The sequence below is a fragment of the Lampris incognitus genome, chromosome 1 (genome assembly GCF_029633865.1).
Source record: "Lampris incognitus isolate fLamInc1 chromosome 1, fLamInc1.hap2, whole genome shotgun sequence".
Lineage (NCBI taxonomy): Eukaryota > Metazoa > Chordata > Actinopteri > Lampriformes > Lampridae > Lampris > Lampris incognitus.
The window spans coordinates 105,717,816-105,733,715 of NC_079211.1; the positions used below are offsets into that span (position 1 = coordinate 105,717,816).

The 15,900-nt window shown below is 44.9% G+C and overlaps 1 protein-coding gene across 2 annotated transcripts in view; it reads right to left on the minus strand.

Moving 5' to 3' along the window:
- Positions 1-2,122: 2,122 nt before the first annotated feature.
- The window catches only part of bmp2k (BMP2 inducible kinase), a 95,935-nt gene continuing 82,157 nt past the window's right edge, over positions 2,123-15,900 (minus strand). Inside the window, exons 14-16 of one of the 2 annotated variants that reach the window (XM_056287151.1) lie at positions 15,406-15,572; positions 14,665-14,784; positions 2,123-5,042 (exon numbers count right to left, since the gene is read on the minus strand). In XM_056287151.1, coding sequence (XP_056143126.1) covers positions 3,577-5,042; positions 14,665-14,784; positions 15,406-15,572 — 1,753 coding nt within the window. In that variant the 3' untranslated portion in view covers positions 2,123-3,576. Of the gene's footprint in view, positions 5,043-14,664; positions 14,785-15,405; positions 15,576-15,900 lie in introns of both variants that reach the window. The other variant, XM_056287150.1, reaches the window with a different exon arrangement.

Here is a 15,900-nt window from a genome sequence, read left to right on the forward strand (position 1 = left end):
TAATGGGTTTTGGCAGGGGAAAGTGCCTGGGGCTTCGTGTATAAACGTTGCTCGCGCACAAAACTTCTGAGAATGTAATTTCCCACTCGCACGTAAGAGTTTTAAAGAGTAAACTCGACATTAGGATGCACGTGCCGCCATGTGAACTTTGACCCCTACATACACACATTTTACAGACGATAACTGTAACTCCTATGGCAAAGTAATTAAATTAAGCATGGTGGCTCCTCCACTCTATCACAGTACAGCTATTTTTATACAGTTTAAGTTGCCCTATTAGATAAAACCTACACCCAGGCATAGCCTATCTTTCTATGAAAAGCACAACTCAACTTTTGATTATTTTGAATTGTGTTTGACTAAAACCGGTCTCACCAGCCCTGTACGCAAACATCACATTTTGTTATGGTTGGCTTCTTGGCAAGTTGAGGCTTTTAATTTTGTGTGTTGTGAACTTTTTTTGGGGGGGTCCCCCCCCCTTTCCATCCATCAATCCATCAAATCTCAGCCCATTTAAGTATTATTATTCAGCTACATGCTTTACGAATGCATCATCATTCAGATGAAAATGGCTACCATTAAGACTTGGCTAGTGGTAGCCATTGTGGGCTGGTCCTAGAGGAATGGACCAGACAGCTGCTTGGTGGTCGGTGATACATGAAAAGAGCATCTCATGATTGGTAGTGCGTTCATTATCATTAAGTTGAACGCAAATCAACTTTATGCAACGCTGTCGCCCGCGGTGCAAGAGATACGGGTTCGCATCCCGGCTGTGGCGGTTCCCGCCCCCCCGAATTCGCTGCAATTATATAAATGTAAGAATATAAGCATGAGTAAAATGCAGAAACTAAAAGGGTACACCCAATGTATATTAAACATACCATACAGCTATTAAAAACTCCAAAACATCAACACAATCAAATAAAAACCCCTGCCCTCTCATACAGGCACATATAACCAACGGTACAAGGAACAAGTGCTACCATACAGGTACACACAGAACCGGGAGCCAATGAAGTGATTTCAATACCAGAATAATGCATTCAAATGTTGGTGTACGTGTAAGGACTCTGGCTGCTGCTGCTGCATGAGCTGGAGCTGGCCTACTGACTTTGGAAAATCCCTTGGTACTCCTACCAAAACTCGTTGAGACGCCTCAGGAAATGCAGTCTCTGCAGTGCACCCGCACATTGACAACATTACTCATGTCTGCCTATAGGCCTAATAAACACAAAACACTAGTGTGTAGGTTGATTATTAGTCAAATAAATAATAAATAAGTTCTACTTACATCGTAGGCACGCTCTCCAGGCTTTTTGCAGTACAAAGTCTTGACACTTTGCTAGCTGGCGAACGCTTCTATGTGGATTTTGCTACGCAGTAGTACACATGTCCAGAACTACGCGTGGGCACACTTTGCACATTTTGAACATACCGTATACTGTAGACTCAGTCCTCGAGATCTTTGATACGAAGGTGGTGAGATAAAGAGGGGTCCATGTGTCTGGGCCCTAAACTGTTGCGGGCCCCAGTGCAGCTGCATTTCCTGCATACTATATGGTAGTTTCACCTCTGACCCGCTGACACGTTTGAAATCAAAAGGATTCTAATAAACTGATGAATTGTTTTGTGTCTGAATTGCTGCTATTGTCAACATTAATATTGAAATCACCCAATATGATAATACTGTCAAAATCAATCACAATTTTAGAAGATAATACTGTCAAAATCAATTGTGATTTTAGATAACAGCTCACCAAATTCTTCCAAAAAACCTGTCTCAGTTTAGGAGGATGATCTGCTGCACAACATCTACAATGTTAGCGCCTGCTAGGCCATGGGTCACTGCAGTGTTTGACTGTCTATGAAAACTTTCAACATCAGTTTATGGCTACTTTTGGGCGGTGAGTGTTGTAAGGGGCTCGTAGTTTCAAGCTGATTTGGGATTTAAGGGAAATTGTGCAGGATGGGCCCTATGCAACTTTTAATTGTGCAGAATCTACGAAAATGTCAACACACAAAGGCCAGAGGATTTAACCCGCACTAACATGAAGAACAAATAAAACGAATACAATCATTTGGGACAGGCAGACTGGAAGAATTACACTGAAATGAATATCAGTTGTTTTATTGCATCAGACAGCAGTATAGCATGATAAATATTACAAAAGATGAACCCTCCTGGGAAAAAAAGACAAAAAAAAAGAAAAATGGGTTGTATCAAATGGTTCCACTGGTGAAAGCACAGCAACCTGCGGGTTTCAGTCAAAGTGAATATGCCAATGGTCAGTAAGCACTTAAGGCCGTCTATGTCGGACAGAGAGAACTAGATGAAGCAGGGACATTGTGACTTGAAGATGAGACAGCAGGATTCAGTGGTGAAACGTGCATTCGTGTGGACAACTGACCTGATTTCAAATCACCCTCAGAAGAGTGTTTAGTCAACAGTTTCCCTTTAAGTATATGATGATGATGATGATGATGATGATGATGACTGGCACTCCCGAGCGTACACCAGTTTACTTCCTCAAGAAAGGAGAGTTGTCTTTTTAAGGTGTTTAAACTCCTTTTTATCCTTAGAGGGTGTAGCCATAGACTTTGGAAGTACACCATCAGGCATCGAGAGAACCGCAGTACAGCTTGGGACTTAAGTCTGTTTATAGGGGCAGTAAAGTACTTTGCCCCAACTCCTAACTAATAATTCACTGCTGATTTGGATTTTACTTCATCCTCATTTCTGACCCGAAACTGAACACAGTACTCACACAAAGGCTTACTCATCAGGGGAAATTAAAAGAAAAAAGAAAAAGAAAAAAAAATTATCATCAGCCTAAAAAACCATCCAAATGAACAGATCGATTTTAATAAGTACAAACAAAAAAAATGATCCCTTCTAGTATTCAAAAGGTATAAATGCAACAAAAATCGCAGCCTTAATCGCTACGCTGGGACTACTGTAAAATTATGCATAGAAAAAGATCTAAAATGGGTTAAAGTAAGTGGTTAATGGACTACTCTGAACAACTCCACAGACACAACAGGGCAACATCAAGCCATTTGTGATGTGGTTTCCGAGGTACTGTGCAGCAAGGCAGAGCCATGCTCAGGTAAGGCTTTATGGTGCTAAAAAAATCTTATTGGTAGATCAGAAGGCAAGCCATAAACTAAGCTTTTTTTTGCGGCGAATCAAGCAGTCAAACATTGAGCAAGCTTGTGATCACAGTACGACTGAGTGGATTTAAAGTCTCCATTCCTCCTCATTCAAAGTCTCAAGCATTACAGATGCAGCATAAAAGGCTTCTCAGCAAACAGCTACAGGTGAAAGATATGCATACAGAACCTGGAATACATCACCCATACTCCACAGGATTTAGAGATTTCCTTTTTCAGATTTGTGACATTTTAAAATATTCTAATACCGTGTTGGGACATGGTTAGCTTGTCTGTTCATGTTTGGCTGAAGGTAAAACTCCATTACCCAGCTGAAACCTGGAAGGTTATTTCAGCTGTACGCATTTCATATTATGATTGATAGAGTATGCTTGTATGTGCACTCTGGAAGACGAGATGAGATAGTCACTGCTTTGAGGGGAAAGGTGCAGCTCCGAAGGGGTCCAGCTCCACCTGCTGTGTGGGTGGTTGCTGCTGTTGCTGCTGGGGACCACCATGAATTACAAGTTCTGTGAAGGGCACCGCCCCAAAATCATCCATGATGTTGCTTTCTCCAAGTGCACCGTGAAGATTATTCATCCAGGATCTGGCATTGGCTGAGCCCATGTCACCCTTGCCGTCAGCCAGGCCTTGATACTGGCTGTGTTTGCTAGCATCTTGAGGATGGAAGGGTTTGGCTCCAAATGGGTCCAACATAGCATCGTCTACAGGCAAAGAAGCTCCTTTGTCTTTCCCTTCCCCCATGGTGATATCGATGCTTATATTCTCTTTAGAGTCAGATGTACTTAGAAACTCGTTGCTGCTTTGCGAGTCTCTTCGACCAACCTTCTTGTGTCTGCGGACTCGCTCAGGGGTGCGGAAAGTGGGCTTGTTGGTCTTCCGACCTCCAGTGGGTGTACCGTGATGACGTTTGCCATTGCTGCCACCAGCACTGGCATCCTGCTTAGTCTTTCTCTGGCGGGACGAAAGCTTCTGCAGGCTGCGCTGTTTGAGCCTCTGCTGTTGTGGGCTGGGTGCCTCATCAAAAGACGTACGGAATATGTCTTCTGCACTCCTGGAGGTGGTGGGAGGCGGTGCAGTGGGACCCGGCTGGAAGGGGGAGAAGCCAAAAATGTCAATGCCCTCGGGAGAGACAGGTGGAGTTTGGCCCACTGGAATGTCACCACTGCTCTTGCCCGACTTCGAGAGGTTCCGGTTGAACGGTGCTTTGGTGAAGACATCAAACTCTTCTACAGCGAGTTGTTCATGGCTTACTTGTCTGAAAGGCGCTTTGGCAAAGATGTCTGTGCTCTCTGAGGGCACGGAGGGTGGCTTGGTGCCTCCAAGGAAAGGAGTGGCGCCAAAAACATCCATGGCGTTGACGCTCGGGGTGGCTCTCGCCTCTCCTCTAGGTGACTCAGGAGGGGTAATCAGAGTCGTACCAGAATCTTCCCGAGGACTTCTTCGGGCCGTGGCTCCTTTGCCACCCTGAAGCTTCTTTGAGCGTCCCCTGGCCCTGCCAGGACCACAGTCTGAATCAGAACTGTGCTTATCATCATCGTCGTCTGCCTCTTCCTCAGAGTCCATGAGCAGTGGCCTCTGTCCCAAGTTCTCTGGCTCAGTGTCATCATTAAATTCTCCATGCTCGCTGTTCAGGCCTTCATCCTCCTCAGGCTCATCCTCCTCACTACTCTTTGGGGAAGGTGGGTCAGACTCAAAGTCGCTGTCCGAATCCTCACCTGGTCTGCGGTTGTGCAGACCAGCAGAGTTACTCTTCCTGCCTGGTTTGTGCTCCTTCGCTGCAGGTGGCTGCAGCTCTTCTACACTTGCTGGCACAGGGGCAGAAACACTAGGGTCTTCACTAGTCTTGTCAGTACTTCTTGCATCGGTACCTATGGGTAGAAGACAAAATGAAACATTACCGTAAGAGAATAAATATTGGAGTTGAGGACTTCAATATTTTTAATGTGCACCAGGTCATGTTCTGTAATACATGACTCTGCATTTAAAGTCCTTATACCACACTTCTTTATTTGAGTACTTCCACATCTTCATCAATCCAAGAAAACGCTCTACAGATAAGCGTGAACAGCTTGACGATGAAGAAGAAAATCCAAGTTTCAAGTGTGATTAAGATCAAGGGTTTAAAGATCACTAAAAAAAGGAATAGCGGAAGAATGATTGTCCCACTTTAATAACAATGCATTTTAACTTCTCTGCTACAAAGACGTGGCTTTACTCAGTGAGGATTACTTGGCTGCTATCTGGATTTCCCAAAGTAGTCCTTCATGACATCCGAGATTTTTTTTCTTTTTAACCGAGAACAAATCCCAACAGTTTGTCCAATATTGAAGCAGAAGGAACAGCAGAAGAGAATTACAAATCTCATATGCTCCTAAAGCTGCTGAGTCTTGCCCCACATACACTTAAAATACGAGCAGAGGGCTTAGAAGCAGAAGAAATGAGATGGCCCTGGTTTCTAAGAACCATAGATGGTTCCTTTAAATTCAAAACTCTCAAAGTGGACTGTTTTAAGATTGCATTCATCTTCTCATCTCATTCACTCCACAGGCAAGTACATATTTGCTTGGCTAGTACAACTAGATTTTTTTTTCTTAGTATGCCAACACATATGTGGCATTTGGCGGAAAAGCAACACCGGCACCACTCGTGTTACTTAAAATATTTCTAAGGTTTATAAGAATATTATCAATAAGTTTGGCCAATTAGCAACTGGTCACTCTCCAAACTGAATGGAATTTTTTGCAAACTGTTCAGCACATTTAAATCAGAACAAAACCCCATGCTGTGTGCACCAAACTGGAAATCTGTTGCCATCTAAAAACATCCAAACTGGCAGGATGCAATGACAGAGCCAGAAGCAACACTCCTGATGAACAAACAACAACAGTGACAACAGGGAAGCAATGTAGGGATTCTCTCACACAACATATTAAGGCGAGGTGCAGCATGTGATGAGTTACCCAACTCTTTGTGGATTACAACATCTGACCATTTCCACCTCTTTGGATGAGGTAGTCTCACTGTCCATTGGAAAATCCAGGATCATAGATCTCAACCTAACAAACAAATGTGATCCCCCCCCCCCCATATTCTTTCTGGGGGACAGAGGGTGGCGATGGCAAGATTGGACCCTCTAAAATATATCTTAAAATTTTAAAACAAGCTGTGCATGGAAAACTTGCTGGCGACAAGCCAAAAGCTGCTGCACGTGTGTAGAAGTGGTAACCCAGCAGTTTGTGAAGTGTTAAGTACAACTGTAGTCTTGTCTGAATTCTGGAACAAATGTTGACAGGGATGGAGAATACCTACTACTGCCATAACAGACACATCTGCCTCTCTACACTGCCTTTCACTACTGGCCTTGCTTTAGGTTAGCAGACCCAATGTCATTCTGACAACGCTGCGAGGGGAAAACTCTAAACAATTTACATTTATGAGTTGAGCCTAAGGGGTTTTCACTTGATATCCAGTTTTTACTGAGACACACAATCTTCACTTAATGGGAGAAGATGAGTTAAATTGTCAACAGATGCGCCCGGGTAGCGTAGTGGTCCATTCTGTTGCCTAACAACATGGGGATCGCTGGTTCGAATCCCCATGTTACCTCCGGCTTGGTCGGGCGTCCCTACAGACACAACTGGCCGTGTCTGCGGGTGGGGAGCCGGATGTGGGTATGTGTCCAGGTCGCTGCACTATCACCTCCTCTGGTCAGTCGGGGCGCCTGTTTGGGGGGGTGGGGATAGCATGATCCTCCCATGCGCTATGTCCCCCTGGCGAAACTCCTCACTGTCAGGGGAAAAGAAGCGGCTGGCTACTCCACATGTATCGGAGGAGGCATGTGGTAGTCTGCAGCCCTCCCGGGATCGGCAAAGGGGGTGGAGCAGCGACCGGGATGGCTTGGAAGAATGGGGTAAGGGGTAAATTGGACAAAAAATACAACCGGGGAGAAAAGAGGAGGGGGGGAGCGTCAACAGATGATCTACAAAAACATACGTGAACCTGATCCAAGACCTATTTTGGTAAAAATAATATGTGTAATCATGTGAGGTGTGTGTGTGTGCGTGTGCGTGAGACAGCAGGTATCATAATGGGTTCTATCATCTATGAATCCCTGCCTGGTCAACCTTTTATCTTTTCTAATAAGATGAGATGAATAGCAGCAGTGTAGCACAGGTCCGCAGGTTTACCACATTTCTATTTCTTATCTTGACTCTTCGGACAGCATGATGACGTGAGCTACACATATGAGGACGTGTTCAGCAAACGCCAGAGACTATTCCAAATGTGCCTGTGAGGGTACGAGCAAAAATCAGTTCTGCTGCCAACATGTACTCTGATGACCAGCAGGTTGAACCCCAAACAGAGTAGGTGACTGCAGGATTTATATACATATATTCAATTTTAAAGTGAATACAACTGATCTTTTGGGGGGGGGGGGGGGTGTCATCAATATGGCTGCAGAGATTAGTGGGGATGGAGTCGTAACCCGTACCGGACTACCACGAAATACATCCGTTACTTAAGACGCTGGCATTATAACTTAAATCCAGCTGCCTTTAAATGACAGCTACCAAACCAAACATGACTTAGCCATTATATTTATCCAGTTACCGTCAGTGATTTGGTCAGTTTTAACAGATCTTAATTATTCAGACTCATTGTTTACGACCCTCTGGTTAAGGTAGGGTCCGGGTCTTGAGAGTATGCCTCTTATGGTTCAATATCGGACACAGCCATTTGTCCAGGGTAAACAAAACACATCCAGTGTGGTCATCACACTGCTGCTCCTCTTCTGTTAAGACCACAGTATACATTACAAACTGCTGTGTGTCATTCTGGTTTTGTTTTTTTGTTTTTTTTGGGGGGGGGTTCCCCCCCCCCTTTTTCTCCCCAATGTATCCGGCCAATTACCCCACTCTTCCGAGCCGTCCCGGTCGCTGCTCCATCCCCTCTGCCGATCTGGGGAGGGCTGCAGACTACCACATGCCTCCTCCGATACATGTGGAATCGCCAGCCGCTTTTCACCTGACAGTGAGGAGTTTCGCCAGGGGGACATAGTGCATGGGAGGATCACACTATTCCCCCCAGCCCCCCCCCCACTCCCCGAACAGGCGCCCCCGACTGACCAGAGGAGGCGTTAGTGCAGCGACCAGGACACATACCCACATCCAGCTTCCCACCCACACACACGGCCAACTGTGTCTATAGGGACGCCCGACCAAGCCGGTAGGTAAACATGGGGATTTAAACCGGCGATCCCCGTGTTGGTAGGTGCTATGTGTAACTCTACCTAAATCCTGACCTCTTATCATTCACCTGTGCGAATAACACATCCAAGCGAGAAGGAAAGAAGGTGGACGGACACCCAGCACGTTTGCCGACATCCGACATGAACACCCTCGGTACAGATCGCTCGCTACGATCGCCGCGGGGTTTTTCCAAGGACTGTGAGAGCAGACTACGTCTCTGGGGAACAGCTATCCCAGCCCCCCCCTCTGTGTGTGTGTGTGTGTGTGTGTGTGTGCGTGTGGCACAAGCTGTTAACTTGGTTTCAATCAGTACCACAGTTTGGTCCGATTTCTGAATGTGTTTTCCCTTTCCAGAGTACAGAACAGCCATATCAACAGCAACATCTTGCTCATGAGGCACAGCGGTGTGCACACACCCAGCTCGCCATAAACCCAGAAACACAAAAATGTCCCCCCCTCTTGATTATCTCTATCTGAAGAAGCCGTAAAAAAAACAATCAAAAGTGTACGTTGCTTTTGGATTTTCTTTTTATTTATCAGTAACATTCTTTTAAGATACATTCACACTCACAGTATGATACAAGACCATGTACACAGCCTGCTGAGAAAAACACACAAAAAGTAACATACTTAACAACTTATTCATCTAAACTTGTATATTTTCGGCATGAGACACCAGTCATTCACATCTGGTCATGACTAAACTCGTTTCTGAGGGGTTGAGAAAATGATCAACCGACACATCCCATCGATGTCAGCGAGTCCAAATAAAAAAAGTCGAGACATGGCGTCTGGTGCCCGCACTGCCTCAGCAAAGTTTAAAGCTGATGATGTTGAAAACGGGGAACCACGCCCCCCAAAAAAAGAAAAAAAAATGTAAATGTAAACATAAAATATTCATAATCTACACGTGAAAACCACTGACATGGTCTTGACCGTTGCATAAAGGCCAGGCTGATGTTTCTCCGTTTCTTGGACTTGTTTTTCGTTTATAAAGTGCAATAAATGGTTCTACTACTCCCTTTCACCAAATTCTTTATTTTACAGAAGAAGAAAAAAAACCACCTACCCCCGTTACAACCCTCCACCAACCCGCTGCATGAACAAGATGTTTCTGAGTATGGCTGTCTCACTAGATGGAAACGAAAAGAAAACGGGGCAGCAGGAACAACAGGTGAACTCGGAGTTCGGATTTTCACCAGTTCCAAAGGAAATCGGGTGAGCGGTGAAATGAAAACACACCACGTGACACTAAAGGACAGACGTTTACGGGTTCTCCCCAAGTTCACTCCCAACTTACCTCGGGGCAAAGCAACTGAACATGGTTTTACCGGTGAAACCAGCACAAAACCAGTGCAACAGATTTCACGTCTGTATGGGTGAGTGAGGGTGGCGCACCGTCTAACTTGCTGTGCCGAGGCACGACGGCACCAGCAGGGTGAGAGTCTCACACATACAGCCCGTTTGGCTTGTATGGTCCATGTGTTACACGGTTCAAAATGTTCACCATTTTGAAGAGAAGTGTCTTTGTAGTCTTGCTCCGGTGTAACATTTTTCCCAGCATACACCGAGTACGCCACTTCCATGGTTTTAGTTTAGAGCACAAAGTTACAGCAATGCTGACGAGCTCAACAACCACCAGCCACAGTGGTTGGTTTCCAGCCCAAAATTTCACTATTTTTCTTTTTCTTTCTAATTTCACCCTTTTTCTCCCCAATTGTACTTGAACTACCCCACTCTTCCGAGCTGTCCCGGTCGCTGCTCCGCCCACACCCTCCGCCGATCCGAGGAGGGCTGCAGACTACCACATGCCTCCTCCGATAGATGTGGAGTCACACCAGCCGGTTCTTTTCACCTGACAGTGAGGAGTTTCACCAGGGGGACGTAGCACGTGGGAGGATCATGCTATCCCCCCCGTTCCCCCTCCCCCCTGAACAGGTGCCCCCGACCGACCAGAGGAGGCGCTAGTGCGGCGACCAGGACACACACCAACATCAAGCTTCCTACCCGCAGACATGGCCAATTGTGTCTGTAGGGACGCCTGACCAAGCCGGAGGTAACATGGGGATTCGAACCGGCGATCCCCGTGTTGGTAGGCAATGGAGTAGACCGCCATGCCACCCGAACGCGTAATTTCACTATTCTTGACTTCATCCCTTGAAGCAAAATTATGGTTGGTCTGAGTGGCTGTTATTGCCCTGTACTTTTGGTACAGTTTCTCAGCCAAAATGTAACAGCTCGTGGCTGGTGTCGATTTCCCCACCGTACGCGAGATCATTAAGAATGGATCAAAGTTCCAATGTTTTGGCATCATTCTTCAAAACAGCAAACGAGAAGCTCTGTTGGCATTACTGGCCAGTATTGTGTAACAGTTTAGCATAACAGTCAAACACAGAATCTGTCATTTGGAGATTTAATGACCTCTATGCAATGCTGCCCCGCCGTTTTGTTGTGGGTTGGATTTGAGATAGGGAGAAGGGAGGGGTGATGCTAGCTTGTGAGCGAGTATGAGCTGTGATGCACAAACTTCTTATTATCGCAGAGTCATGAAATTGCCCACGTTTATGGCGTGTTCAAACTAAGCAACGGCAAACTTTGGCACAATGCAAAACAATGCAGCGTGAATGGACAGAGGCAATTTTTTATCATTTGATTTTGATATACTTTATTGATCCCCGTAAGGAAATTATGCTCTGCATTTAACCTATCCTAGCTGTGTAGCTAAGAGCAGTGGGCAGCCACCGTGCAGCACCCGGGGACCAACTCCAGTTCGTCTTGCCATGCCCCGGTCAGGGGCACAGACTGGAGTATTAACCCTAACATGCATGTCTTTTGATGGTAGGAGGAAACCGGAGCACCCGGAGAAAACCCATCGCAGACACGGGGAGGACACGCAAACTCCACACAGAGGACGACCTGGGACAACCCCCAAGGTTGAACAACCCCGGAGTTCGAACCCAGGACCTTCTTGCTGTGAAGCAACAGCGCTAACCACTGCGTCACCATGCTGCCAACCACTGCGCCTCTGTTTTGCCCTGAGATCTGCATAACATTAGGTATCGATTTATTTGTATAGTTGGCAAAACCACGCTAAGCTAACATTCTTAAAGTGACCATATGGAACTTAACGTGAACTCCAACCGAGTCCAACTCCGTCTCCATCTGACTGAGAGGGAGCCGTACTTACTGGCTCGCTGAAAGCAAATTTGTCGCTCAAGTTGAGCATTTTTCAATTGAAAAGATGGTGGCTTGTTGATATCACCTCTTTCCACTGACTTTGATCCGTGCCTGCACCAAACTTTGGCCACAGCACAAGCCCGTGATTGCTCTCAGCATCGAACGCTTCTGAGCAATGGAGGGCTCTAAAATTGCTAAGAGGATTTAACAGTGACGCCCACCTTTCAACATTTTTACTGTGCAAGTCAATAGCCTTTCATAACTTCCAAAAAGTGTGCTATTGCAGGTATCCTCAGGTGGTGAATCGGGGCTAGGAGGTGTAGCTCCATCCCACAGCTACACCACAACGAAAAAAATGCACCACTAAAATACAGAAAAATGTAGGGTTGGATGATCGTTTCTATTATCAAGTAGTCCAGTCGTAGCTACTCGAGATCACCGATAGATGATCCGATTGCTGTCACAATCATACGTTGTGTCGTATGTTAACTACTCTTATGGAGCACAGAGCAAAGTTCTGGTGAGCAAGCATATGGAGGAAGGAGACATGGGGTGTGTCAGATCCATGGAAAGAGACAGCAAACTGGTTTGTGATTAAGGATTTAAAATCCACTCGTGCTGACTGACGGGGCTCAGCGGGTGGACACGCCGAGCCACAAGAAACATCTCTAAATGCACAGCAGGGTGTAGATTCTAGAGATTACTTTTATAACGTTAGTAAATTAGTTAAAACTGCCCTAATATCAGCGTAGGAAAACTAATCGTCGATCATCCCTTCAATCCTCAATATACGATTCAATCGCCAATCGGCACAAGCCTAGCCAAAAAAAGAAAAAAAGAAAAGAAAAAGAAAAATGCACAGAGGTCACCAATTCCTGATATCACAGATTCTACTTTTAAGTATAAATGCCATGCAAGGCACTTCTAGCTCAAAGTAAAGACTGAAGTAACAGCCTACTTCCAACAATATGAAAAATAAGAAAAACTAAATAGGACTGAAAGACACGCTCGTCTCTGAAAGTAAAGGAGGAAGTGAACTAAAAACTGCATTCAGACTGCAGGTACATAGGTGTGACAGCTAGTTTAAAGTCGAGGCCTGCTGGCTGCAGGGACAGGTGAGCCAATAACATCAATATCACCGGTACGGGATCAAGTGTTGAAGAAAGTCACTTGTAAATTCAACAGCCACCTCTTTTGCACGGACAAACAAGAATGACAAGTGTCCACAATCCTGCAACGGGTTTCTCTAGTCATGGAAAAACTGGTTCTGCAAGCAGGCGGCGGTGTGAATTCACAGACAGGGAAATGAAACAACTAGAAAATCAGCTGAAACTGACAAGCACACACACACTGTAAAGGGACACAAAAGAAGCTGTAGGCCGATCAAAAATTTGTCAGAATTTTCTCATGTCAGCCTATTGAAACGACACCCAGACCAAAGCTGGGTTTTCCAGACCGGACATGAATCTCACTGACAAAGTCCGAACCGTTTGGTTTTAGTCCCATTTACGTGTTCATTTTAGTTTGGTTTTTTTGGTCATTTGTCCACTCAGTTTCACCAGAAACAGACACATCACACTAAGTAACAAAGTTAAGACGATGAACTAACTCCACGCTAACTTAGGTGTTTACGGGGTAACACGGCGTCACTGCTGTCTGCTATTCTACGCTACTCCGTACTCTAGCTGATGCAGTTGCTTTAAGCTTTTGTAAAGACGCAAGGGAGGGTTTGCTTATAAAAAGACAGTCTGTTCTTCCAGTCTAAAAAACACTCGAGTTTTTCCAATGTTGATATCATTAGCTGTTAAATATATTCTGTGTATTACAAACATCGTTTCTAAATCACCTATTAAAACGATCACCTATTCACATTTTGTACATAGGCATGAAAGCTTATTGCTGCGTCGTTACGAGAACTACTACCCTTTCATATTCACATTTTATACCAAGGTTATCATCTCTAATGGGCACTAACTGCATGCATTCTGTTTTGATAAGTAAGCCTATGGGCTTACTTGAGGGTCGTCCAAAAACGAACAAAAAAAAAATATCTTAAGTTTGTAGGGAATATTTGCATTTGGGGATTTTAATAGCTGCGGGACCACTATGGTATATGGGATGTAAGCTGATGGCAAACTGCCATAGCACTGGAAACTCTGTTTGCTTAAATAAGTTCAATTTAGCATTTTCACTATGTACCCAAGCGCCAGTTGTGTTGCACGATACATGTTCCGCTCTTAGCTCTGACTCCTCTCCAGATCACACTGTTAATCACTTGGTCTTCTACGTATTGTGAGTGACACTCACAAGGACGACCAGAGAGCTGGCTACTTCTACTTCTTCTTATGAACTTTGCCATTTTGTGGACACTTTAATCCAAAGTGCCTTTAACTATCATGAGCACAGAAACTTTAGGCATGGGTGGAACCAAAGGGAATTGAACCCCTCAACCTGGTGCTGTTGCAGCTGTGCTCTTACCTGAGGAGCTACACAAGGAGTAGAACCTCTAACCCTGGCAGTAGCAGCACCATGCTCTACCTGCTGAGCTAGACATGAATCCACAACCCATCACCCAAGTAAGTCAACTTATGCTCAAAAGTTACACGGAGCAAGCCAGATCTGAACTAAGCAAATTAAAAAAGTGCTTTTACACAATCCACTTGGGCTCGACTGTGTCTCTCTAGACCAAAGCACTAAGCTGTTCTATTCCCCATTCTTATAAATAAGATCTTATTCCAAAAGAGGAGCAGTCACCTAATACTCAACTTCCCATAATGCTTCACTGAAGACGACAGAAGCAAAACTCTCATTGACTAAATGACCATAGAAAACAAAACCAAAAATAGAAGGATCATTGGTTATTTGAGACCCCATCTTGGGGGGTTTGTGCAGCATAGCAGTCCCTGACAGGAAGTCAGGTAGGTGCAGAGGAAGTAGCACAGGGGCCAGAAGGTCGTAGATGGGGGGAGTTCTGAGGAATGTGGGGGAGGGGAAGTGGGAAGGGTTTTTTTTTTTGGCTCCACAGTGTTGGGTCTTCACGGTAGAGACTCCCTCTAAGACTTGCCTGCGCTGGCCAGAAAGGGGACCGATCCAAACAAATCCTCGGGTGGGAGGGGCTTTGCAGAGTTGGAGGAAGCAGGCAGTCGCTCTGTTTCTATGCTGGATGTCCTTTCCACTGGCTTTTCTACAAACAGAATGAGAACACAGGGAGGCTAATTAGTGGAGTTAATTAGACTACAGGTCCCCAAGTTTGGTCCTCGGGGCCCACATTTCTGCTGGCTATATTAGCAATCGCTTATTGTTGGGCTGACAATGGCTATTAAGAAAATTTGTACATATCATCCAACCCTAACCTAGTTAGCAACTACTCATTTTTGTTTTTTTCGCCTGTGTGTCTTCCCCTTTTGAGAAAACAGGTCAGTCATTACACATGCTAACCCCTAACTCCTGCTCCACTCATCTGGGACGTTACTCTTCTTGTGCAATAAATATGGTAGTTGAGCTCAAACTGCTTACTCCTCCAGAGGACAGTAAGGCCATGCCTGTATATGTGTCATAATTATATCAGTCTATTCATTTTAGAAGTTTGCACTTGTGAGTCAGTGATGAAGGACGATGACTGCATGACCATATATATGAGTATGTTACATGAAGTGTGAATAAGTGTAGTGGGGTTTAACAGGATGTATTTTAAAAATATGAGCAGGTCATGATTTTTTAATAGCAAAGGAGGAATAAAGGTTGAGTTTTCTATTTCATGACTGAATTCCAAGTCTTCAAAAGCAAAAAAAGAAAAGCTACTTGCTTGCTCTGAGCATGTCAAACTCGCGGTCAAGGAGCTCCTCCTCGGTCAGCTTGGAGAAGTTGTCCTCTCCAAAAGGGTTCCAGCCTGACATGTCTGGGGGGTTGCTGACTGCAGTATTATAGCTTTGAGAAGGCGGAGTGATCCCATCTGTACCAAGGAGAGGATTTCTACTGCAAAGAGACCACATTTACACCCAATACTGGTTAGAGTTGGGGTCGGGATTAAATGTGACATGATCCGTTGACAGCAGGACTGTGTGATTGTGGATACAACAATAATAATCTCAATAGCTGTTTTAGATATTGGAATCACAATCATTAATCTGGATGATTTTGGTAATTGTTATTTCAGGGCACTTTTGCATTCTGACCATTTTCAATAACAGAATGTACCTTTGTATATAACAAAATTTACCATTACACCCCTTCCCAGCCCACACCACCCTACTAGGAAAAAAAAAAGCAACAACAACAAATGCACTGCTTCAGATCTTGT